General features: G+C 41.7%; 1 protein-coding gene and 1 long non-coding RNA gene across 2 annotated transcripts; one reads left to right on the top strand and one right to left on the bottom strand.

Moving 5' to 3' along the window:
- Nucleotides 1–321: 321 nt before the first annotated feature.
- LOC128138974 (uncharacterized) lies at nt 322–6113 on the bottom strand. The gene is made up of 4 exons (XR_008234198.1): nt 5977–6113; nt 4537–4732; nt 4336–4450; nt 322–2525 (listed from the first exon to the last, which is right to left on the bottom strand). It is a non-coding gene; the product is annotated as an uncharacterized LOC128138974 (long non-coding RNA).
- On the top strand, nt 5882–23337 carry SUCLG1 (succinate-CoA ligase GDP/ADP-forming subunit alpha). The gene is made up of 9 exons (XM_052780795.1): nt 5882–6039; nt 14222–14325; nt 15230–15346; nt 15867–16079; nt 16168–16225; nt 18540–18623; nt 19283–19434; nt 19927–20115; nt 21128–23337. The coding sequence occupies exons 1-9, from the start codon at nt 5988–5990 to the stop codon at nt 21152–21154; spliced, it is 996 nt and encodes a 331-aa protein (XP_052636755.1). The 5' UTR covers nt 5882–5987; the 3' UTR covers nt 21155–23337.
- The last annotated feature ends 803 nt before the right edge of the window (nt 23338–24140 follow it).

A 24140-nucleotide genomic window follows, 5' to 3' on the forward strand; every position in this document is an offset into this window, starting at 1 on the left:
GTGCCAGGAGCATAGGTCCGGAGTCAACGCTGATGTAAGGGCTAAACCAGCTGAAGAGTTTGTCCCTGGTTTAGCAATCATCTCCTAAATACAGGCTTTCCCTTGAAGGATGGCCTTCCTGCTAAACCCTCCCTGCTAGAACCTGCATTTGTCAAAGGGATGTCTTTTAGCTCTGGCCAGCACCAGGAGACAAACCTGCTTCTGAGTAGGAAGTCTGGGGTATATTTTATGCTATTAAATATATTAAATATATTAAAGTCCATTTTGTGGCTCTACCAACTGTGTTGTTTGTACAGCTGCTAGGCTAAATACAACCGTAAGTTTTTTAATATGTCTGAGTTTACCATACGGATCAAGCATGTGACTTCTGCCATCATCCCAAAGGATTTCTGCCTGGCGTGAAGTTCACCACAAAGTTTGTGGTGTAAGGGGCTGCAGTCCAAGGGCAGTGAGCAGCTGGGTGGGAAATGATGGAGCAAGTCTCTTGCTGGCACCAAAACATCCTTGAACAGAGCTCCAAACAGACCTTTTCTCCTTGCTACACAGAAGGGAAATGACACTTCTTATTTCCCATTTAATATGCAATCACTATTTAGAAAACTTTGAGGTTTGCTGTCTTTATACCATGATGAGGCTGCATGTCCTGTTACAGAGAGGTCTGCAGGAGCACGACATTCCTGACCAGCATTTCCTCCTGCTCAGAGATAGGTGCTGACAGTCCAGGCTCTTCATATTCCTGGGAAGCTGTGCTGTAGTGAACGCTGAAGACCTTGGGGTGCAAGAAACTTGTTTCGGTTTTGAGATTCCTTTTCAGGAAGTGGCAAGAGGTTGATGGAGTCCTACAAGTACCCAAACAGATCAGTATTACAGAAAAGGCAGGAGGAACTACTGGACCGGAGCAAAGAAGGTGGCATCTTGCTTTCTGCCGCTCTCTTACGATAACATTTAACAGAGATGTGAATGTATTGATGGGCCAGCTATGGAAACAGCATCTACTGAAGCTGTCAGTCAAAAGCAAGGCTCAAATCCCTAAGATAACTGGTGGCAGCATTTAACCTCTGGCTGTGCAAATGTAAACATGAACAGCAAATACCCTGTGATACGTGCTGGCAGCGGGATTCCCCTGATCATTTTACATTGTCACTCTCTGGCAAAGCAGTAACGGGGCTCCAAGTCATTTGTCATGACTGTGAGGTAGAAAAAAGTGTTAAATGCTTTATTCAAGAAAAGAAACCACGCTTTTCAGTTTCGTGCTATAACAGACCGCTCCAGATGGTCTGCAGGTCCCATTACTTCAGAAGTTTGGAACTGAACCTTTCCCCAACCTCCACATTAGCCTGCCTGTCCCTGCCTCTCTTATTTAGCAACACATTTCACTGGGTTCAAAATACTTTTGGGTGGGAGTCAGGTCCAGCTTCAAACACCTCCAGCAGACAGATCCACCGTGGGCTGCCTCCACGTGGGTGGGTTTCTAAGCTCTTGTTGCAACCAGTGGAGATCGTCCAGCACTCCAAGGGCTCCAAAAGAGCAGTTGAACCTTCTTCTTGCAGCAGACACCTGTAGACAGCACGTGAACTTCTCTCGTCTCTGCTGACTGCGTGGACTAGGTTTCCACTGGCACAACGAGAGCTGGGACGGCACACACGTACACACCTGCCATGCAGACACTTTCAGGTGGTTGAAGCTGGACCTGAATTTCAGCCTTAGCTGCATACTGTTCAGACAGCAAAGACTCTTATTAGGTGTCTAAATATAGGTGTCTAGTGCCATGTGGGGTGCCCTAGGGTATCTGAGACTTCTGGTGGAGGACTGGTTAATGGGATACAGGACTTACGGGAAACCCAAGTTTTCCTGGAGAGGCAGAAGGAAGCAGGACAGGGTGCTGCAGGGCAGCTCAAGCTGTACTAGATGCCAGTCCACAAGCAAGTGTATGGAGCTGCAGTTCAAACACGTCTCCTGTGTTAATCTGCAGCAAGACCAAGGTCAGTATGAAATCCAGAAGTGGAGATACGTGGATTCACATATGGAAATGTGCACATGGAAAAGAGGATGCTGTGCGAGTTAAGGGGTGAGTTCCTCGTGCAGATAAAGGCTGAGACTGGCAGGCACTTGCTGTATCCATCAAGGCCTCGTGGAGAAGAGAGACACGGGGAAGGGCTGGTGCAGGTGACAACTATATCTTGATGTTTCTAAGTGCCAGTGCCTAGAGCACAGTCAGTTTTTATTCTGCAGTATAACATCAAACCTGGACTCTGGGCTGTAAACAGGACACCCTGAAAAACCCAGATGTCTAAATTGTTTTTGCTGCTCTCAGTGTTGGTAAATCCAGACATTTCAGGGGTTGGCAATTTATTTGCATTGCGCATTTTTGGCTGATGGTGCAAGTAAACAAAGGATTAGCAATAACTTCTCTTATGGAGAAGAAACCAAGGCTGGGAGAGATTGAGTGATTTCAGTGATGATCCAGAGGAAGTGTGCAGCCAGCCAAGCACCACACCCAGGTCCCTCAGCTGCCCAGCCAGTATCTAAAAGAAGAAAAGAGAAATGTTTTACCACTAGTTTTAAGGAAGTACCAAAAGAAGTTGCATGCAGTGAATCCCCCTTTCATTTAAAGTTCTATGAAAGGGAAAAATGTTAGCAGATGGTGTGCTTTTGTCTTCTGCTAGAGCTGGAACTCCTGGGATAGGTAAACATTAACATGATGCTCCTTTGGGTTTTTTGCTAGCAGAAGGTCAAGTCCTCTGCAGAGGGATACTAAGCAGAAAGTCCTGTGTTTACTATCGGGAAGATCTGCTTTCACACAGCATTAAAGCCCAACTATGAGTAAGAAAGCAAGAAAAATGTTTTCACTAGAATTCAGCTTGTTCCTGCGTGTGTGATTTTCATAAGGTTCAGCTGCAGGATCTGTGTTGCTCTTAAAATGAAGTTGCTTACTTAAAAATGCATCGGGAGAGACTCCACCCCTTATCTGACCTTTGGGCTTTCTGCAGTGGTTGAAAATTATTGTTCTTAGATGAAATTCTAAAATCTTTCTTAATCCTTTGGCTACCCCACTAGAACTGGGTTTGCCCTGAACTTTGCAACGCACCCCTGTCATTGCTACCTGAGTGTTGCTAATTGCTCTATTGTTTCTCCCTGGGCCGAATGGTTTCTTTCTAGGCAGTTGATTAAATCAGCTAAATTAATGCTGGTGGGACAGAGTGTTCTCTGACAGGAACCAAACCACTGCCTTAGCACAAATGAAAATAGGTTTAATTTTTCTCAATTCCATGTATGTCTGGCCAATTATATATTGTACAGCTGGTTTCCCTGAAACTTTTAGTTAGGGTGATAATGACTTGCATCAATATTAAGATTCAAAAGACTCTATATGCATTTAGGTTTTGAATGCAAATGACTAAAGAGTCGTTTCTGCTACCGAGATTTGGAAAAAAACCCCAAACCCTCATCTTACACAATCCTACTAAAAACACTAAAAAATTGCAGTTGTCCTTATTTGGTCATATTGTTTGACTTCATGCCTGAATTATTTTAAGTGCATTTGATATGCAACAGATGGACTTCTGACACTACACAGCTCAACATAAAAAGGAGAGAAAGAACAACCCGCTGTATAATTCAGCTGCGGTCAAAAGCTCCAGATATCCCTGTTGACAGGAGTGGGACTCTTCTCTGACCCTTGGCAGTGGGACAGTCCTGCCTGTCACTGTCACCTATGAACCAAGGTGAGGGGGATCACTTGGAAACAGTTGTAGTTCTTATTGTGCCATTTGGCTTTCTGCTATCCAGTCTCACTCATTTCTTCTGTGTGTTATTTTCTAGATCAGCTTCTCTCTCTCCCCCTCCTGAAAAAAGGGTTTTGTTGAGAAACCGCTAAAAGCAAAATCTTCCTGTATACAGAATGATAATACAGTGGCATCTAACTCCAATTCTGTAATCCCCACAAGAGTCTTAGTGAAAGCCGCAAGTCAAGGAAAAATTGATTTGGAAATGGATCCAGGTATAAATCTTTTAGTGAGCGGGTTCCTTATAAAATCAGTGTGTATGTCCTCCTAGCGGGATCATATATACCTCATAAGAAGCTGAACATTTGGATGCTTCATTTATTTAGTACAGGCTCATTCCGGCCTCAGTTTTATGGACATGAAGTGAATGAAATAATCAGGATGAAATCAGAGTATGACTTTGCAAGTTTATTTTTGTCCTGAAGGAATACTTTGTCTCTTCTTGCCCCCCTCCCACAGGGTCCCCCTTGCTCCATCTATGCCCACAGATACACAAATCTATGCATGGGTTGTTTCTGAAGGCAGCTGATGGCATAGGTGATGAACTGACCTGTGTCTGAAGCTCATGTGTAGAAGTTAAAGCATTTTAAAATCCCTTGTGGGAAGCCTCATTGTAGAGTTCAGTGGTTTCTTGTGACACTGATCTAAGGTCAATTTACTCGTGGCTGAAAGAATTGCACATTTTTTAAGTGAGCAGACTTCACAGCTTTTCTTGGTTTTTCTAACTTTCCTAGAAGTCCCAGGTACAGACACATCCTCTGTTTGCTCCGGAGATGCCTCTCGGGTAATCACTGTCCCTGACACATGCTCTTCTTGTGAATGTTTGCCTAAACTCCCTTGTCAAAAAATAGGAGCTGAGCCTTTCTTGTGGTTCATTAACCATTTTCTCTTCCAGAACAAATGTCCCCTGAAGTTTAGCAGAAAGAAAATGCTGCTGTTAAGAATCTCTGTAGGGAGGAAAGAAAACACTAATTACTGTTTAAGAACTGTGTTGTTTGATTTATTCAAATACACTCTTCTTCCTGCCCCAGGACCAGCCAGGTAAGTAAACTGTCCATGGTGAATGAGAAGGAGGATTGGCAGTTCTCTTTCACTTTTTTTAAACAATTGCATCTCAAACCATTTAGCCCCAGTAAAGCGGTGGGTGCTCAGAACTGCTGCTTATCAGGCTGACCATTACAGCCGAGTTGCTCTTCCCGCGACCATTGCCTGTGTCCTCCTTGGGTCGTCCTCGCGTCTCGCAGCATTTACTTAGCGCTCGCTTGGCACAGTTGGGATGGGGGTTTTGCTCTCTTTCTACATTGCTTCAAGCAAATTACTAACAAATGAGGTCAGGTATCATAGAATGGTTTGAGTTGGAAGGAGCTTTTAAAGGTCATCTAGTCCAACCCCCCTGCCATGAGCAGGGACATCTTCAACTCGATCAGGTTGCTCAGAGCCCCGTCCAGCCTGACCTTGGATGTTTCCAGGGATGGGGCATCGACCAGCTCTCCGGGCAACCTGTGCCAGTGCCTCACCACCCTCATCGTAAAACATTTCTTCCTTATGTCTAGCCTGAATCTACCCTCTTTAAGAGAGGTAATATATTTCATTTGGTCAACCAGTTAACTTGTATATGGGTTTACGTATCAGTTACTCAATTAGAAGACACCAACCCTTCCCTGAAAAATGTGACTTTTTTTGGCATCTGCATGCCCCCGCAGCCACACCACGCCGTGCAGCCCCCCATTCGGCTTTGTCTGGCAACGCTTCTCCTCACCTTTACCCACAACCTATGCCTGTACCAGGGTGGCTTTTCATGGGCAGCCACAGCCCACTCCCATCGAAAACCGGTCTTGGCCTGAATTTAGCACAGTGAGGAGCTACCAGGGCTGGCTGTCGCCTTCCTCCCGCCCTGCGGTGTCGCCCGCAGGCCTGTCACAGCGCGGCCTCGTCCCCCACGCCTCCCCCTGAGGCCACCTCGGACTACAACACCCACAATGCCCCGCGGCGCTTCCTCCGGTCCCACCCCGCCGCCTCATCTCTGACTGGCTGCCGCCCGGGGGGGGGGCCTTGAGCTGAGCCAATCGGCTGGCGGGGCTGCCCAACGCCGCGCCGGGGTGGGCAGTGCTCAGGCGCCGCGCAGGGCCTCCCGCCCGCCCGCCCCGCCGCGCTCCGCTCCGCTCCGCTCCGCCGGCTCGGTGTCATTTACCGAAGGGGACGATGTCTCACTGCAGCCGCGCCGCCGCCCGCCTCCTGGGCCGCTTCCTCCGCCGTGAGTACCGAGCCGCCGGCACACTAACCCCCGGCGCCGGGCCGCGGGGCCCTCCCCGCTGCCTGGCAACCGCTCTCCGCCGCGGCCTGCTTCGCCCGCGGCGCCCTTCCGTAGTAGGGCCGCGGGGCCTGAGGGAGGTGGGCCCGCCGCCGGGGCCCGGTCCGCCGCCGGGGCCCGGTCCGCCGCCGCTTCCTCCTCCTCCTCCTCCTCCTCCTCGTCCTCTTCCTCCTCCTCCCGTCACTGGAGGGGAAGGGGGCCGGGCAAGGTCACCGCCTGTCCCCGGGGGTATCGCCAGGCCTCTGGGTGCGGCGAGGAAACCCTTCTCCCTGGGCCTCGGTCTGCTGGCGGAGCTGGGGCCGCTCAGCCTCAGCGCGGCAGGGCCGAGGTGGGAGCAGAGCGGTGTTCTCCGGTGGCGGCAGGCCCTCTTCGGGATCGTTAGGTGGGAGGGAAGAGGGAGGCGGGCTCTCGGCGGAGGTGCGGGGCAGGGGGCACGCGTGGCTGCGAGGAAAACCGTTTTCAAAAGTTAGGGGAAGTTCTGGGACTAAGCGTGGTCGGCCGCAGGTATGGGTACCCAGAAAAGCTGTTCTCTCCGTTGTAATCCCCCGGAAATACTAAAAAAACTCGGCAAGGCCTAGAGGAAGCTGATGGAGTTGGATCTAGTCACTTTGAGTCACCAGTGGTTTGGACTAGAGACCTCCTGAGGTCCCTAAATCATCCTGTGATTTCAACACAAGTTGGTAAAGTTGTTTTTGGTGTCAAGAGAAAGATTATTGGCCTTTAATTGTTGGAGAGCACAAGCAGTCTGAGACTAATACTTCAGCTTAAAAGTTTTTATATGTGTTGTTCTGAAGATCACAATAAAAAATAAAGTGCCTTTTTTTTTTTCTTTCTTTCTTTTCAGTGTGCTTTTTTTGTACAGTTAACACTGCATCCTCTACTGAAATCGGTATGGGTATGCCTAGGCACAAGAGCAGTTTCTTGGGATCTAAACTGAGGAATTGGTGCATTACTCTTGGTTCTTGCAGCTGAGAATGAATGGGCAGATGTAAACCTACCTCGTTTCACTGCACACAAAGTTTTTTTGTCTCAGGGTGGTGGTAACTTGCAGGTCAGGGTCTAGTAACGTGATCCCACAACATTTCAAGCTGGTCCAAGTTGTTCCTGTGGCACACCCGCTATCCTCTCAGGTATCCGTTCCTACCTCTTGTTCTCCATGAGCAGGAACAGAAAACTATTTTCTTACTGTACCCTTAATTTCTGCTAGTTCAGCTCTTTGAATTGGCTCCCCTGAGCCCAATGAGAATTGGTTCTGATGGAGGGGAACAGATGGGAATATAGCATCTCCCATTTAGCCTAATTTATACTCCCAGCAAAGCTACTCTTGGGTGCAGTTTTACGTGTTAAAAGCCCATGTTGTTCCCTTTACAAATAGTAGTAAGAGATTCAGGAAAGAGTGCTTAAAATGATTTTGGGGGGTAGAGGGGAAGAAGTGGTCTAAGCAGCTCAAGAAGTGTTCTGTTTGCAACAGTTCATGAAATCTTTCAAAGAAACTCCTGCAAGATGAAACAGTCCTTCACTGGAAACCTTTCTTCATTTGGTTTGATACTCTTTACAAAATGTTAAAAGGCTGCTGAAACCTGAAATTTGGACTTTGTACATACGTTTTCAGTAACAAATAATTAACATCTGCTTCTCTCGGTGATTTAAAATCATGAGTTTCTACTGTGCTCTGTTGCAAAAGAGATGCAGTATCTATTCTTGTTGGTGCATTGCTGAAGCAAACATGCAGGGCATGTATCCGTAAGGTTCAGTTCAGGAAGTTGTGAAAACATAGCATGAAATATATCAATGAATGGCAAGTGCTTGCTCAAAGTTCAGCTCAAAGCACTGTTTGTATATGGACAGAGTCAAGAAAGACCTATGCTGGTCTATACCACACTTTGAAGAGAGTCTTTGTAGGCACCTTAACTGTGGTCGGAGTGTCAGGATTAGGGATCTTATGTTCTGGGCATGTTAGAAGGCTTTGGAGAGCTCTTAGATTAAAAGATTACAGTAAATTATGTGAATAGCCCTGGCAAATAATTGCTGCAGAAATAACAATCCAAACTGAAGAATTCATTAGTTGGTTTTATGTCAACAGTGTGGAGGGAGGAAAGCTCACAAACCTTTAGCTGCACATGTTTTTAGTGGAGTATACATGGGGAAAAACTGTTTGTTGGCTTACGAGAAATAGTTGATTTGTGCTGAGGAGAACACGCTTGTTTCTTCAAGGGCCTGCAGTTTCACTGAGGTGCTTCACTTTGTTTCAGCTTCATAAATTCAGGAGAAAGCTTTTCTTTCAAATGCCATCGTGTATACCGTGGCCCGCTATAGCCAGTAATGTCCATTGCAATGAGTGGGGATTTTGATTAGGAAAGAGATGTGTGTTGAAAGGACTGACATTTTTCTGAATGTCATTTCCCACGAGTCCTGGTTTTGTTTTAAAGTGGTAGGTATAGCATAGTCATTGCATCTGTCCTTTACAGGCTGATTAATTTACTTAATTCCTCAGCTCCTATACCATGTTCATAGATTGGGGTTTCCATAATTAACAGGAATTTGGCAAGGGAAGGGTGAGAGAAGAGAGGCTGGGGAGTGATACCTAGAAATCCTCTGAGTGCATAATCCTCTTAAACAAAGGAGTAAGATATTTTGAGCAGTACCTCAATAGCGTGGAAAGGTCTTTGTCAATAAGAATCATCTTCTACTAATGTAACTGATATCTTTAAGGGTTAATTCTGTAGATGGGTTTGGGGAGGGGAGAGAATTATCCAAATGTAATTGTGTGTGTGAATATATACATACAGCCTGATAATGAAGACTAAAACCTAATAAAGAACTAGGGCGGGAAACTGTGTGTGGAGTATTCTTGTTAATATCAAGCTTCTAGTCAGTAAACTCTGAAATTTGCTGCAGCACTTTGGTCTTTGCCAAACTTTTTTTAATGTCTATGCTCTTCTGTAATGTAAGAAGCTGTCTAGAACTGTTTCTGTGCTGTCCTCTTCAGGCCATGCATTTGTAGGCAGAGGAAGGAGAAAGGAGATGATCATAAAAATGCAAATTAAAAATGTACAAAATATTGAAAGGATTTCTCAGAAACAAACTGCAGGTCTGTAACTGATAGAAAATAAGGGGGGGTGGTGGGATGTGTGTGTGGAAAAAAACTTCTTAGCATTTTAAATAGCGCTCCTTTGTACTTCAATCCTTCCCCAAGTTTCCCCCGCACTGGCCTCCACCTTCCCCATTTGTATTGGAGCCCATGTGATTTCTAAGGCTTTCTTCTTTCCTTATATAGGTAGTAGAAAGGAAAAGGAATGTTTTCTTTCATCTTCAAGTTCTCTGGCTATTTCAAGGAGTAATAGAGGAAGAATTTCACTTATTACTTTTCAGTCTTCTGGCAATGTAGGTATCTGCTCAGGTCCTTCTAGAATGGAATTTCTGCTGTTTCACCTTGCTTTTACATTGTGCTCATTTTATGAGCACCCTCAGATGCTACCTTAGCTTCCAAACTTTATTTTTTTTGTCTGGGATAAATGTGGGTAAGAGGGAGGCACTTTGATTGGATTCCTGTCCGTAGCTCTAGGAAATCTTGCAAGAAGTCTTGAAAATAACAATTTTTCAGCTTAGTATAGTTTGAGTAAGGAAGAGATTAAGCCCTTAGTATCCGTACTGTCAGCTGGCTTGCACAACCCAAATAAGCTGGGCAAATGTGGCTTGGGTTGTATCGTTTTAAGTGAGATTTGTGCTTGGGAGGTGTTGCTGCTCAAGGAGTGCCTGAAAGCTCATGTAAACAGTATTTACGTTCCATGTGAGCTTTAAAATACCTTGCAAGTGGGTCAGTTTTCTTTTTAACGTGTAAATTCATGTTTGGACTTCATGATAAATAATAGGGTGTATTTCTAGAAAGGCTTGTTAATTGTAATACACAAGTGAGCTTAAGGCCCTGCTCGAGGCTACAGATGGTGAGTTTTCTTTTAAGAAGTAAATGTAGCTGGGTTTTCCTGTTACTTGAACTGCAGTGAGTTCTGGCCTCTGCCCAGCGGCGTGTGTGTTGGAATTAACTCTGTCCCTTAGTTTCTAGTAACGTTTCTTTACTGTAAAACAACTGACGTTTTATATACAGGCTTATACCCCTCTGCTAAATTTAGATCTTACTTTTCAAATCTATCTGGGGACAGCAGGGTTTTGGTATTTGAGCACTTTTCATAACTACTTGGTCGTCCTGTACAATGGACTAAAATAGGTTCTTGCCACAGTATGTCTCTTTTTAGCTATGTAGAAGCTAAAGTACTGGAAAGCCAAAATAAGTGCATCTTGTTATTTGTATAACTTTTTTTTTTTTTTTTTTTTTAAGCCATAGGCTATACAAAGCAGAACAGGCATGGGGCAGAAATGAAAGCATTGCCTGGGAAATATTACCCAGTTTCTTATTTTGTTTTTAATAGTCTTTTCCAAAGGTGTATTACGGGCCTTTGCTGGACACAGCAATGCTATGTTAGAACTCTGATTTGACAAAATACAGTATTTCCACTGTGCTTTTGGTAAGATTTGGATTTGGTAAGACTTGTCCTTACGCTCTAGGACGTCATCTGGAGCCTGTACCTTTGTAACTTGGCCTGCAATTTAGACGTGTGCATTAAAATAGCATCACCAATGAGTTTGGCTTTTACTGGTTCACGGCTGAAGAGCAAACTTTCTTTTTTTTTTTTTTTTTTTTCTCCTGTATTCTTGAAGCAGCATGCTTTTACACGTGGGCACCCTAATTTGTTCTAGTAAAACTAATTGCCTGAGTGGGTGTTGGAAGTTGTGAAGCAGTATGAGCTAGTGAATGAAGGTCCTGAGTGGAAACTGAGACTTGGATTCTCTTTCTGACTCTTACCTGCTGTGAACTGAGGTATGCCATTTCCATTTTCCACCTGTTTCCTTCTTGTTTTATATCTGTCTTAACTATTTAAATTGCCAGCTGTTTGTACCCGGGAGTTGCTGTTTGTGCCACGTATAGCAGAACCTCATCTTGACCGATGCACCTGCTGCTCCTACTGTGCTGATAACTGGGGCAAACTTTTCTGCTTCAGACAGGGCCATGGACAGAAATACAGAACTGTATCATGTCAGTTTAAATACCCCCCAAAACTCAGACTCATCCATCCCAGAAAGTGCAAGGTGACTTTTTTTTTTTTTCCAATTTCTTCAAAAATGTATCGCTCCCCAGACGTCCCCATGCTAAGCTGCCTCTCTCTGAGGACAGCAAATGGCTTAAGCCTATAGCCAGGCTTTTTTGAACCAGCTGTATTTTCTCTGAACCAGGGCTCTTCAGTAATGTAAGAAGCACATACAGTTTTCAAGAGTAAATCCATACAAAGCTTGGACTTTAAGCTGTCTTAGTTATCAGGGCCTAAATTTTTTTTTTTTTTTTTTTGGTACTTTGATAGCTTGGAAAATGCTCGAAAGCTTCTTATCCTTGAAAAATATATCTATACAGTCTTCTCAAAACTGAGAATTGACAAACTTAAGCTTTCAAAACCATTTTTTTGCAAGGTTATAAATATCTGAAAATAGATATGGAATGGACAGCTGAACTGGGACTGTAGAATTGCTTTTATGGTATAGAGAAAGGAGTGACTATTTGTCAATTTTTTTTTTTTTTTTTTTTTAAGAATACTGAAATCACTGTGTGTGTGCTCTGTGTCTGGCAAGCTGCCCTCTCTTATTTTGCAGGTGGATTTGTCAGTGTTGTAGCACATACAATATGTGTAAAGCTTAGATTTGAATTAGTTTAGTGTTGCCTGTTTACTCTTTACCCTTGCAGGCCCATCAGAGGGCTTGCTGAACATGCACTCCCATACTTCTGGAAGTCCAGACCATTTTCCACAAGGCATTGCTGGTGGTAGGTCTTGACTGTAACAGCTTCTTCACAGGGTGATCGTCCTCTGCTTTTCTGAAGGTTGGGTTTCACCCAGTCATACCCTGTGCCTGTGAGGGATTGCCTGAATGGCTGGGATCAGGTAGACTGATGCCCTGTTCTAACCAGCAGGCCAGCTGTTTCTCTGCTTATTTTGCCTCTCTTTTGCTGGAGGCAGGCTGCTGTTTGCCAGTTGTGCGTTTGAGTGACTTGGTGTTGCAGGTCGGGTGCAGCCTGCAGGGTGTTGCAGCCTTGCCTAGGAAGGCTAAGCTGTTGGCCAAGTACGAAGACCATACTGTGCTGTCTTCTGTAGCTGTGGCACTGAACAGCAAGACGTTTCTCTACCCTTCCACAGACAGCCTTGTAACCCTATTCATTAAATCTTAGCTTCAGACGTATTTTGTGCATTACTGCTTTGTGTTTCTTTCTGGCGTAACAAGTTCTGTAACAGTACTTGTGGATAAAGACGTGATTTAGGTTAAAACCCTGCAGGTCAGTAAGCTGACATGTACTTTTACCACTTTTCTTACAAGTTTACTGCATGCTAGTCTGTACGTTTCTTTTTAAAATCTAGCTGAATTTTACTTGATGTTGGTCTGAAGATGAGGTGCTGCCACAGCTCCTTAGGGAATGGCAGGAGGTGGTTGGAGTTGAAGTCCTGTGTTTCTGTCAGCACTTTTTAAGAACAGAGTAAGAACTTTAGATTTAGCAATAGTAATGATGTCTGTAGGCTTCTTCTGGCATGGCTTTATTTTTCTTCTCACTTTTTTTGAATGGAAGTAAAGCATAAAAGCAGCGTATCACTAAAATTTAGTTGGCAAAAATACTTGTGAGAGAGTCCTACGTAGCTCTATGATAGAAATGTGTATATACGTGGATCTTAAATTTTCTGCACTTTTTTTGTACCCCATAGAAATAGTGTTATTACAAGACAATAATGCATCTTAATAAATTCTGTGCATTAGCAGTTTATATTGAAGAATCCCTTTCTCCTTTTTTCCACTTAATAGCTTTTACTTCCTTCCTAAAAATAGAAAAAGAAAAAAAAAAATCCCTCCCTTCTTCAGGCATGCCTGAGTAAATAAGTATGTGGAGCATTCCAGGGGCCATGATTCAGGACCTCTTATTTTTATTTCAGCTTCACTTTTTACTTCCTCAAATCCTAAGTGGTAAAGCGTTAAAAGAGCTAAAGAGCTATATAGTAACATACTGGTGTCAGTTTCTGTATTAAGATTGTAGCCTCCCATATAAAAACCGTATTTTGTGCTTAGAGTGAATCTGAAACACAGGGCGTAAATTGGTTCTGATCCCATCAAAGCTCTGGTATTTGAAAAAAGCATATGGCAATGAATATAGGCAAATGCGTGCATCCTTTTCATACCAGAAGACCTCTTTTTCCTCCTCATCTCAAGCTTTCTTGCATGGTAACATTCTGTGCATTTCTGTTTTAATAATTTGAAGTCAACACATCTTTCCCTTCAGCAGAGATGCAGTCGTTCTCCTTGTCTTTTTGATACCAGCATGCGCTGTGCTGTTTTTCTTTATAATTGTGTTGTTTTGTTTTTTCAGTACCAGAGTTGTGAGAACTAAATTGAAAATCTTTCTAGTGGAGTATCTGGAGAGCTGTATTTCCTCACAAGCTCAAGGGTGTTTCAAGCAGTGATGCCTGGGCTCCTGTAGCTAGGCATCTTTTGGAAGGAGGTCTCTTGCTGTATGTCTTGCTTGGCATTAGGTTTCACCTGGGCTGAGGAACCATCGACCTCTTCAGTATCTCTCATTGTCTAGTACGGACTGTGCTATGTTCACAGGAGGTATAACATAGTACCTATGTTGTAACAGCCTCTGGGATATCGGGATTTTTAGTTCTGCTTTGTCACTTTGCAGAATTTCTTAGAGGACAGAGACATGTTCATTTGCAAATGAAAATAGTGGTTAAGATGTTGTTTCTGTCTGTTGTTTGCCATGAGGAATTCTGATATTAAATACTCAATATGAGAAATACCTAGCCTGACTCCTAGCAAACTGAGTAATCACACTGACGGAGTGAACTACAAGTGTTTAATGTCTTGGAATGACAAGTACTAATTACAGCTTTCAGAGCTACTTTTGAAAACATGACCTACTGGATCAATTAATCTTTTGATATAAGCATTAATATATATGCACGTGGACGTTTCTTGACTTGGAGTCTAACAAAGCAGTGGATTAATGGTTTGCACTCTCTTTTCTTTTTTTCTGTAGTGCAACAGAATGGAGTACGACACTGCTCCTACTCGGCATCAAGGAAAAATCTGTATATTAACAAAAATACAAAGGTTATCTGTCAGGGTTTTACAGGCAAACAGGTATGTATTTGAACTATTTCTTCTATCGTCCTTTCAGTTCAGAAAGTTAGTTGGCCAAAAACCATAATAAAGTATAAAAGGGATTATATACTGGCTTTGTCTGTGTTGATAGGAAGCTGGACTTCATGATCAGGAAGGTCCCTTCAGCACTGTAGTTTCCTTTCTTTGGTCCAAATAGACTTTTTTTTTCTTAAATTCAATAGACTAGATTTTTTTTTTTTCACTTGTGCAGAAGCTTAAAACTTATTTTGAGTCATCTCTATTATATTACTTTTGATTTTTGTTATTCGTTTTGGTCTCAAGCAGGCCTTTTTATTGTATACAACTGAAAGGGTTTTTTAGTAAAGGGAGATGTGCAAAAAACCTACAAAAACCTTACCATTTTAGAAGTGCCTCTTTCACAAATGCCTTTGAATGTCAATGCTTATGAATGAAATTTCTGTTTTTATTTCAGGATATTTAATAATTTTCTCACATTCACTCTTTTACACATTTGCAAGGGGAGAAGACTGCTTTTGCTAAAACTATCAGCTAGTCATGGATGAGAATGCTAATTTCTTCTATTTCATTATAGTGTCTGTCATCTGCCAGACTTGATGTGGAAAATAAAATGTGTCTGCAATGTTTGCAGGTGTATTGGCACCACACAACAAAATATCCTTTAGTGTGCAACCACAGTGCTCTGATATAAAAGAAAAAGCATAGTATATTCTGAATGCATCAAAAAGATGTTGATGCACTCTTCAAAATAGGTGATTGTATATATGTAGTGAAAACTTCCCTTCTCATTGTAAATTTAAGTACCATAAATTGCCTTCAGAATTACAGATAATGTCAACTTTTTGGGGATCATTTTATTTGCTATTACATGCCTTTTAACTTTACTTGTTTTCCTCTCTCATAGGGCACCTTTCACAGCCAGCAGGCGTTGGACTATGGCACCAATCTAGTTGGAGGAATTTCTCCAGGGAAAGGGGGACAAACTCATCTGGGTCTACCTGTGTTTAATTCTGTGAAGGAGGTAATTTGCAGCAGTGACTGGAGGGCAGACAATTTAATGCTGCTGCTCCTTATTCCATTGCTCACACTGAAGAAACAAACACTTGAGCCACGGATGTCACTGTGCAAGGAGTGAAATAGAAGGCTTGTAAAAGAGGGAGCATTCTGTGTGGTCAACCATGAGTTTGGCTTCCACTGTGAAGTTCACAGAGTCTGGATACACTTACTTTATGCATGCAACTAGTTTCTGATTGATTCTGGTGTGTATGATGAATTTTTAGCAAACTATTATCTGAGGGTATTTATGATGGTGTTCATGGGGCAGATCCTTTCCAGACAGTAGTTAGTTCTCAGTTCCCTCGTTGTGCTGCATGTGTCCCATCTTCAGTGAATTTAACACTTGCTTTGATGATAGTAAATTAATACATATACATTTAATTCATTTATGCCTGTGAATGGACATATTTTAAATGACTAGTGGTCAAATGTTCTCTTCACCCCCACTAAATACTCGATATCTTTTTTTGTTACATCCGTTGTAGGCCAAAGAACAAACTGGTGCTTCTGCCACTGTTATATATGTACCTCCTCCATTTGCTGCTGCTGCGATCAATGAAGCAATCGATGCAGAAATGCCGTTAGTTGTATGCATTACTGAAGGTATTCCCCAGCAGGACATGGTTCGGGTTAAACACAGACTGCTTCGGCAGGATAAGACTCGACTAGTGGGCCCGAACTGCCCTGGAGTCATCAATGTAAGTGACTTCTGGATTTGTTCCAAGGCTGAACCATTCTTAGTGATGGTTTGAATGTTCCATCTGACTTCTCCTGCTCTTTCCTTAGCCTGGAGAATGTAAAATTGGTATCATGCCTGGTCACATTCACAAGAAGGGAAGAATTGGTGAGTTTTTGAATATTTATGCGTCATCTAAAACTAAAGTTTGGTACTTTAGTTTTCTTATTCATGAGGCTAGTCACATCCTGCCCTGAAGACAGTTGACATGCTGTATAACAGCTTGTCTGTCCTTCAGTTTGTAAGTGAACTTTGCCATTATCAGTTCTGAAGGCCAAAATCAGTCAGTCTGCCATAACAGACACTGAGTACTGGTGGTAGAGGCAAAGCAGTTGGAAGTTTCCTTAGGTAATGTGGTTGATTTAGTTTCTTTAACACTCTCCTTTGAGGATACCTCTATTTATCTTGGGATTTGAGAGCACTAAGTTCTCCAGCTCTATTCCCTCCAACAGCTTGGCTCCTGAGGACTAGGATCCCACACCTATAGTGAGCTCAGTATTATAGCAAAGAGAAGAGATTGCAGGCAAGTTTATAACATGATAATTTAGACAACTGTCCCATGGCGAATGGAAGTGACAAATAGACCGACTTCTCAGACAGTGGAATTAAGGTCAGAAAGGCAGTGACTTGTTCATGTGTTAGTTACGCAGCCTGTTGCTCTTGTCCTGAGTTCTGTTGGTTCCTTGTTCTAAACTTTAGAAATAACAACTTGATTGTTTCTAAAACAATGCCTTTCAGGAGCTATAAAGAAAATTCTTCCAAAATACGCATTCATACTTAAATAGAGCTTCAAAAACATTGTTGTAGACGGCATACGCTGCTGTTATCTGTCAGTGGGGTAACCAGTTTAACTGGAGCACAGTACCCTTCTCAACGTTACCGTTTTTTTTGATGAAAAGTGTGTTTACTGTGGGGAAAACCTGTTCAGTGCTCTTGAACTATGTGGACTCTGCAGTTTTTCTAGCACAAGAAACTATCTCTGCTATTTAACCACTTCTGACTTGAGAATAAGCTGTACCTAGGGAATGCTGGAGGATGCATTAACACTCATGTTACACCTCCAGCTTTCAGAAGTACCTATAAACCTGGAATTGAAAAATCAGATGACTGCAATTATGCCCTTTGTAGATGCCATTAAGACATTGCTCTATGACTGTAAAAGGTAACGTCAACCAATGTAGCCCTGAGCTCCCTTCTGATCAAAGTTCTGTTAAGATTTTCTAAATATCTATATGAAATGTCTTGTAGTCCCAAGATACTAGAATCTGAATGCAAGGCACATCAAATGCATGAATCCAGTTGCCCCACCGTTGCTGCAAACCTTTTCAGTGGTGATCCAAGGATCAGGGAATAAAAATGTAACTTTGCCATCCTCCCAGCTTCGTCTAACACTTATGACCTTTGGTGATATGCTCCCCAGCTTTCTATTACTGTGAGGCATCCAAGAATCAGTTGATAATTTTGGGATGCAAGCTATAAAAATAGCCACAGTCTTTGGACCTTTATCTGTAGCTTCTCTGAGGCAATCTGATCTTAATAGTAAACAGGAAGCTCTTTGCAAACATAGCAAGAAAAAAACCTTTGCTGGTAGACATTTGAGCTGTCCAACAGTATAAACAGTTAATAAAACGAAAGTTGTTAGTCTAGTGGTGTATTTTTCCTCTGTTCGTGCGATGTACTTACTATATTCCTTGTTGGATGGCTTGAAGTAGATGGAAGATGATGTCTGTTTTTCCTGGAAACCTTCCCTCTCTAGTATTAACAGAAATCTTGACTTGGAAAAATGAACAAAAAAACTTTGCAAATATTTTGCCCCTGATTTAGGCTCTGTATTACCTTCCATCCTGAGTTTAAAACTAGGGTTATGGTCTCTTCTAATATTGCAATGTAAATGCTGAATGTGTGTTGTAGAGCGGTGAGCTGCAGCAACAAATACCATAATGGTGATAACTTGCATTTGTGCAGCGTATTTCTCTTCTGGAGGATCTCTCATGTGCCTGGCCATACTGGAGATGTGATTAATACCAAATTCTTTTGTTAACTGTTGAGATGCAACTCTGTTTCAAGTTCAGTGCATCAGCTACTAGCATACAAGACAAGAAGCATATTCTTCTATTTTGTCTTCTATTTCATTTTCAGTTTTCTTTCTTGGTAAAGCTATAGCATGAGGAATGCTGTCTCAGTCAATATTACTGACTTTCTGGGCAGGTTGTCTTGACAATTAAGTGTCAAAAAATGACAATGAAGAAATAGTACAGATAGAATCTGATACAGAATTTTCATGTTTTGGCAAAGATAGCTGGAAAACCTGGCATCTCATGTTTGGTTTATTAAGGTGATTTTCATGTATATATGGACAGCTGCCTCCAGTCATGCGCTTAGCTATGTTAGTGTTAAGGTTATCTCCTTTTCTTTCCTAAAGGTATTGTGTCAAGATCTGGAACCCTGACGTACGAAGCTGTTCATCAGACAACGCAAGTTGGATTGGGGCAGTCTTTCTGCATTGGTAGGTTTCCTCAGAAACAGCTATACTAATCTGTTGGTTTTTTGTTTGTTTGGTTGGTTGGTTTTTTTGTTTTTTTTTTTTACAAGAAGAAATCCAAAGTAATTTCTTTTCGCAAGCATAGAAGTTGCTGAATGGCAATTATGTTGAGAAATGAGATCCCTATGTGCTGTGAAGAGTATAACCCTTCTCTGTTATCATTTCCACATCAGATTTAAAAAAGCCTAAAACCCAGCTTTGAACAGAGAACTGCCAGCAAATACGATGTCAATTTGAAAACACATTTTCCTGAGAAGTTTGTTATTATAAAGGGATAGGGCATTCTTAGACATTTAGTTGGGTATGTTAAGTAAATTCAGTTTTCTTACAGCAAAATTCTAGAGCTGGGGTCTTGGTACTGCTGTGTCTTATGCAGAGCCTCTGTATAAGGCATAGTATTTTGTTTATGGTTTGAAAGGTGATTATACAGATATCAAAGCTTTCTGTAAATTGTGGGGGAGATATTTGGAGCAGGAATTTGGGAAGAGCCTTCAGAGCTGCCCCTCTTACGAGCCTTTGGGAATACTCTTCCTGCTGAAGTTTACTTTGAAATTTCACTGTAAATGCAATATCATTATCTTGAGTTAGTCTTTTTTTTTTTTGTGGTTTTAATTTTTTTTCAGGGATTGGAGGTGATCCCTTCAATGGAACTAATTTTATTGACTGCCTTGATGTCTTCTTGAAGGATCCTCATACTGAGGGGATCATATTGATTGGGGAAATTGGAGGAAATGCTGAAGAAGATGCAGCAGCATTTTTGAAAGAAAATAATACTGTAAGTCTTAAACAGCTTGCTTCCAGACACCTTGGTAGTTAGCCATCTTCTTTTGCCATGTCAAGGAAAACTCAGTTCAATCTCTAATCTCTATTTACAAAAAAACCCCAAACAGTCATACTTTTATTAAAAAGAGACAGAGTTGAAATTAGGAGCTTTATGCAGATTAAATCTAACTGGAGAGCAGTGTCAACTTTAGATTTTTAGTCCTGTAATGATATTTGTAGTGAACATTCTGGTTTTTTTAATATACATGGCTCTGTAGAGAGATGTTTTAAAGTTTCTGGTTGCTTCTGGTTTATGATGCTTATCAGGAGAAAAAGTATTCCACACTTTTCAGACTCTTGGTTCCATGTTGTTTGAGGTTTCTAGATGTTTAATAGCTTTGCCTGGCTAGTTGATGTTTAAAAAAAAAAAAAAAAATCTGCCATCTGGAATTGCTTTTCATCTTACCCTTCCCCACGTAACACAGTATCTTTTCTTTCTTCACAGGGTCCAAATGCCAAGCCGGTAGTGTCATTCATAGCTGGTCTGACTGCTCCTCCAGGCAGGCGGATGGGTCATGCCGGAGCAATCATTGCTGGGGGAAAGGGTGGAGCTAAAGAGAAGATAGCGGCTCTTCAGAGCGCTGGAGTTGTTGTCAGCATGTCTCCTGCTCAGCTAGGTAGCACCATCTACAAGGTTCGTTGCTCAGAAATTGGTATACATACTCATCCACAGCAAGAAGCTACTTCTGAGGGAATATGAGTTGGGAGTACCTCTCTTACCCAAATATTCTGTTGCTCTGAACTTGCTTAAACATAAGAACTCTATAGACAGAAGGAGCTGCAGTTATTACCTAGATAATACGTGCATGTAGTTTTATATAATGTTGCCTTTATAGAAAAGTAAACACAGCGAAATAGAGAAGAGATGACTTTTGCTTTCAAGTGTAGCAACTTGTTGAATTGTGTTTTGTGGATGCAAAGAACCTGAATTAATTTAAAATATGAGAACATTCTTTGAAAGTAGGATATTTGAGGAAGGAAAGCCTTGGCATACAGGTCTGTCTATTTAAAGTACTAATTCAGAATTACGGTTGAATGCATACAGCTGAAAAATTTATGTATGGAATAGGATTATTTGCATTTTTCTTAATTCATATCCAGAAAAAGGCATTGCTTCACAGCTAGAGGAAATGCATGATTCAGCTGTGCTAGGTATTTTTTTTTTTTCCTGTGGTGACCCTATAGTATAGCATCTTCACAGGCTGCTGTGGGATTCTTCCCTTCTTCTGTTGTGTTTTTTCATTTACTAAAGTGAAAATCTTGACTTCATTGCTTCCTTGGCTTGAGTCCTTTACTGTAAGGATTCTGCTGCAGTTCTTGTGCAGAATTAAGTGGTTTTGAAGCCTGTTATGCTACGGCTGGGAGCAAATGGTACCTTGACAGCATTGCAATCTGAACATAGTGCACTGACTGCAGTCTAGCACTGCTGGTTTTTCATAGCTGGTTTGTTAATGTGAGGTGGGAGAATACTTATTCTCCTTTCCCCTATCTTGCACACATTATGCATTTTATATTTTAATTTTTAATTCCAGTTTTTAATTCCTAAAATCAGATTTGCTAAGATAAATACAAAGTAATTTAAATTAAATAGTAATAGAAGCATTTTCTTTTTTTCCCCACTGGTAATGTCTGTGTGCTACTTGCAGGAGTTTGAGAAAAGGAAATTGCTGTAAGAGAAGACACTTTGGAATACTGTCTCCAAAACATCAGTGCAGCACCTGACCTCCGCTTATCTTTTGTCTGCTACTCTTCAGTTGCTCAAATGACTGACACTGGTCTATGAATTTGACTTGGAAGCCATAAACCTCCTGGCTAAACCTGTTTTGATGTCTCCTTGGTTCAGACATGACCACCTCATTGTAAATCACAGAAATTAATAAATCTACTACTAAATCTGATTCATCTTTTGAATTCCTGAAGCAGAGCCATTTCTTCATCATAAACAAAATAATCTTTTGTAACTTAAGCACTGCCCATTTTTAAGGTAAAGTTGCTTATAGAGATGCTTTTAAGGATCAAGGCACTGACTTTATGCACATATCACACTTTGCTTTATTTTTAAAAAATCCAGTCTTGTGTGTTCGTTCCTGGCAAGTACGTTTGAACAATAGGCCAAAGTTTCCGTCCATTAAACCAAAGCTGCTGGATCTGAAGGGTTTGCTTGTTGATCCATGTAGCTGGATATACCTGAAGTCCAGACTTTCTTTTCGAGGCTGATGAGCCTTGACGTGACTACACATGCACAGTGTAGTCATCTACTGGCAAGGAATTCTGTTTGTTGTTTGGAGAGATGGACTTTTTATTCACTAAAATGAATCTAATTTCCCGTGCAAATATATATTCAAAATTGTCTGTAACTATGAAAATGATTTGTTCTTTAGCTTACATTACCTTAATTTCCTCTTTATCTTAACTAGGATTGCATTGCTTGTGTGTTCTGAAATCCTAATAACATTGGGACATAATGGAGGAGAATTATTATTCTCTGGAAAAGAATATAATAAGGTAACTTTCTTGTTAACCACTCCCAGCACTGTAATGGAAAGCCTTTTTTTTACTTTGGAAATAGCCCAAGCACTGTGCCTATAAATGAATGTTGCAAGTTTTATCAGGATGGACTAAACCCAAGATTGCTCTCGTCATATAGAGGACTGAAAGTTCATGTAACGTGGCACTTGTCTAAAGAAAACCTTGTGTTCCATAAAGGTGCTGTTACGAAAACTTGTGTTGTTATTTGTTTAAAACTCTTCTTAGTTTTCTTACTGAAATGCCTGTGGAATTTCTCTTCCTAATGCAAGCAGTAGGCAGGTATCTTGATACTGACACTTACAGTTCCTAGACCTAAGCCCTGATGAAATGCATAAAAGGACAGGTCATATCTCCACTGCACTGAATGTGTATTAATACGCTTCATATATGGTCAGGCATCAGTCAGATGATACAGGCCGTAGGACACAGAGACCAGATGCTGTATTATTCACCTTGGTATGATTTACTAAAATGAACCTGACAACCTGTCACTAGACGGCTGAAAGCAGTATTGAGTGGTAAATCATTTGATAAAGCCTATGACAACAGATAGGAATTTTCTTACTAGATCTGCTCAGTTTTCTGGTGGTGCCTGATTTAATGTGGAGCAAAAAGACCGAACGGTGCCCTTTAACTAGAGAAATACCAGTGCTAACATGTCTCGGTCTGTGTAAGAGTGCAATTCTTCACCAATGAATGTCAGGTTATTGCAGCCTGTCTTCTTATGAGCCTGCTAATCAAAGTAACTCATCGTAGTGGTGGGCTTCTCCACAACATGTCTTTTGAGATGGGTAATGCTTCTTGGTGAACTGCCTGAATTTCATCATTGCCACCAGTGTTATAACAGATGACCTTCCAGGACAACTGAGGTGTAGTAAGTTTCCTGCTAGGGTTGCTCTGTGGAAGCTCTGTTAGAGGCACCAGCTATTTAAGAAGGCGGCCACGAACTCCAATGACTGTTGTCCCTTGAGAAAGTGTTTCCTTGTATCTTGAAATTTGAGGATGGGTTTAAAAATGTGACCTTGATTCTAATGTTTGCAGCAGTCATCTGGTGCTGCGCTTTGGTAGCTGCCTGGTTCTGTTCAAACCTGGGGAAGCAGTCTGTGCTAGCCTGGAGCTGACCATCACTTAAGGATGGGGAAGAAACTTTGACCTTGCCTGATAGAAAGGCTTAGTTTTCGCAGTTTTCTCTTGCTGCCTGAAAATGTGCACTTGACAAATACCATCAGAGCCTCTTGCATTGCTGATGACCATGTCTCTTTGGAAAACGTGTTCACATCTGTTTAATACCATATGTACTTGTGAATAAATATTTTGAGTAATCTGATTTGGGAAATTGTTCATTTATTTTTTTTTTTTTAAAGGCAGAAGTTAAGTTAGGGTTGAGCCTTACACCTCTTGCTAATTTACAACTTAGTAAGTAGTTTTTATGTGCAAGAGAAACATTGCTAATGTTACTGTTTGAGTTCTCATTAAGGTTTTTGAAATAGTCCTTTTTTTTCCTTGATCTAGACTTGGCAATGGTGTCTGTCCAGAAATCACTTGCACTTTTGAGGCATAAATTCTAGATGTTCATTTTGGGCAGGGGAATTCATTGCCATGCTGATATTCTTGAACAAAGAGAAGAAGATGTAGATCCACTTAATGCTTTTTTTTTCCTCTTACGGGGCAGTATCTGTCTTCGAATGGTACCTAACACTCTCACTAGTAGGTGCTCCTTGAGTTTGATGATGGTAATAATCTTTTTGAGGTTGGTTAGAGAGGTCTGTCACACCTAATGAATACGACGCCTTTTGTGTTTTTTAGAATGTATTCCTGCCTGATTTTTTTTCTGCTGTGTTTATGCTGTTTTCCAGGATGTATGTTTTGTTATGTAGTATTTTGGGGGAAGACAGTGGTGAGTTACTCTCTGTACCTTTGTACTTAAAATGATGCTCTGACGTGAGATTCTAGCAAGGGGATTTCTTAAGTTTCACTTTATTGAAGCTCACCAGTTAAACCAAAAGAAAACATTGACGCCAATTCATTTGGTCAAATAAGGTCTCTTCTGTGCACTGGAGGTGGGGAGGGAAGGAGAGGCTGCTGAAAGATGGCCAGCTCTATACTCCAGTGTCAAGATGTTCTTAAAAC

This window comes from Harpia harpyja, chromosome 2 (genome assembly GCF_026419915.1).
Source record: "Harpia harpyja isolate bHarHar1 chromosome 2, bHarHar1 primary haplotype, whole genome shotgun sequence".
NCBI classification, from domain to species: Eukaryota; Metazoa; Chordata; class Aves; order Accipitriformes; family Accipitridae; genus Harpia; species Harpia harpyja.

Bases quoted from the DNA above. Each gene is read 5' to 3' on its own strand.
- SUCLG1 (XM_052780795.1), top strand. From the start codon at position 5,988: ATGTCTCACTGCAGCCGCGCCGCCGCCCGCCTCCTGGGCCGCTTCCTC. The intron at 15,347-15,866 runs GTAATTTGCAGC...CATCCGTTGTAG, and splicing joins TGTTTAATTCTGTGAAGGAG to GCCAAAGAACAAACTGGTGC. The intron at 16,080-16,167 runs GTAAGTGACTTC...CTCTTTCCTTAG, and splicing joins ACTGCCCTGGAGTCATCAAT to CCTGGAGAATGTAAAATTGG.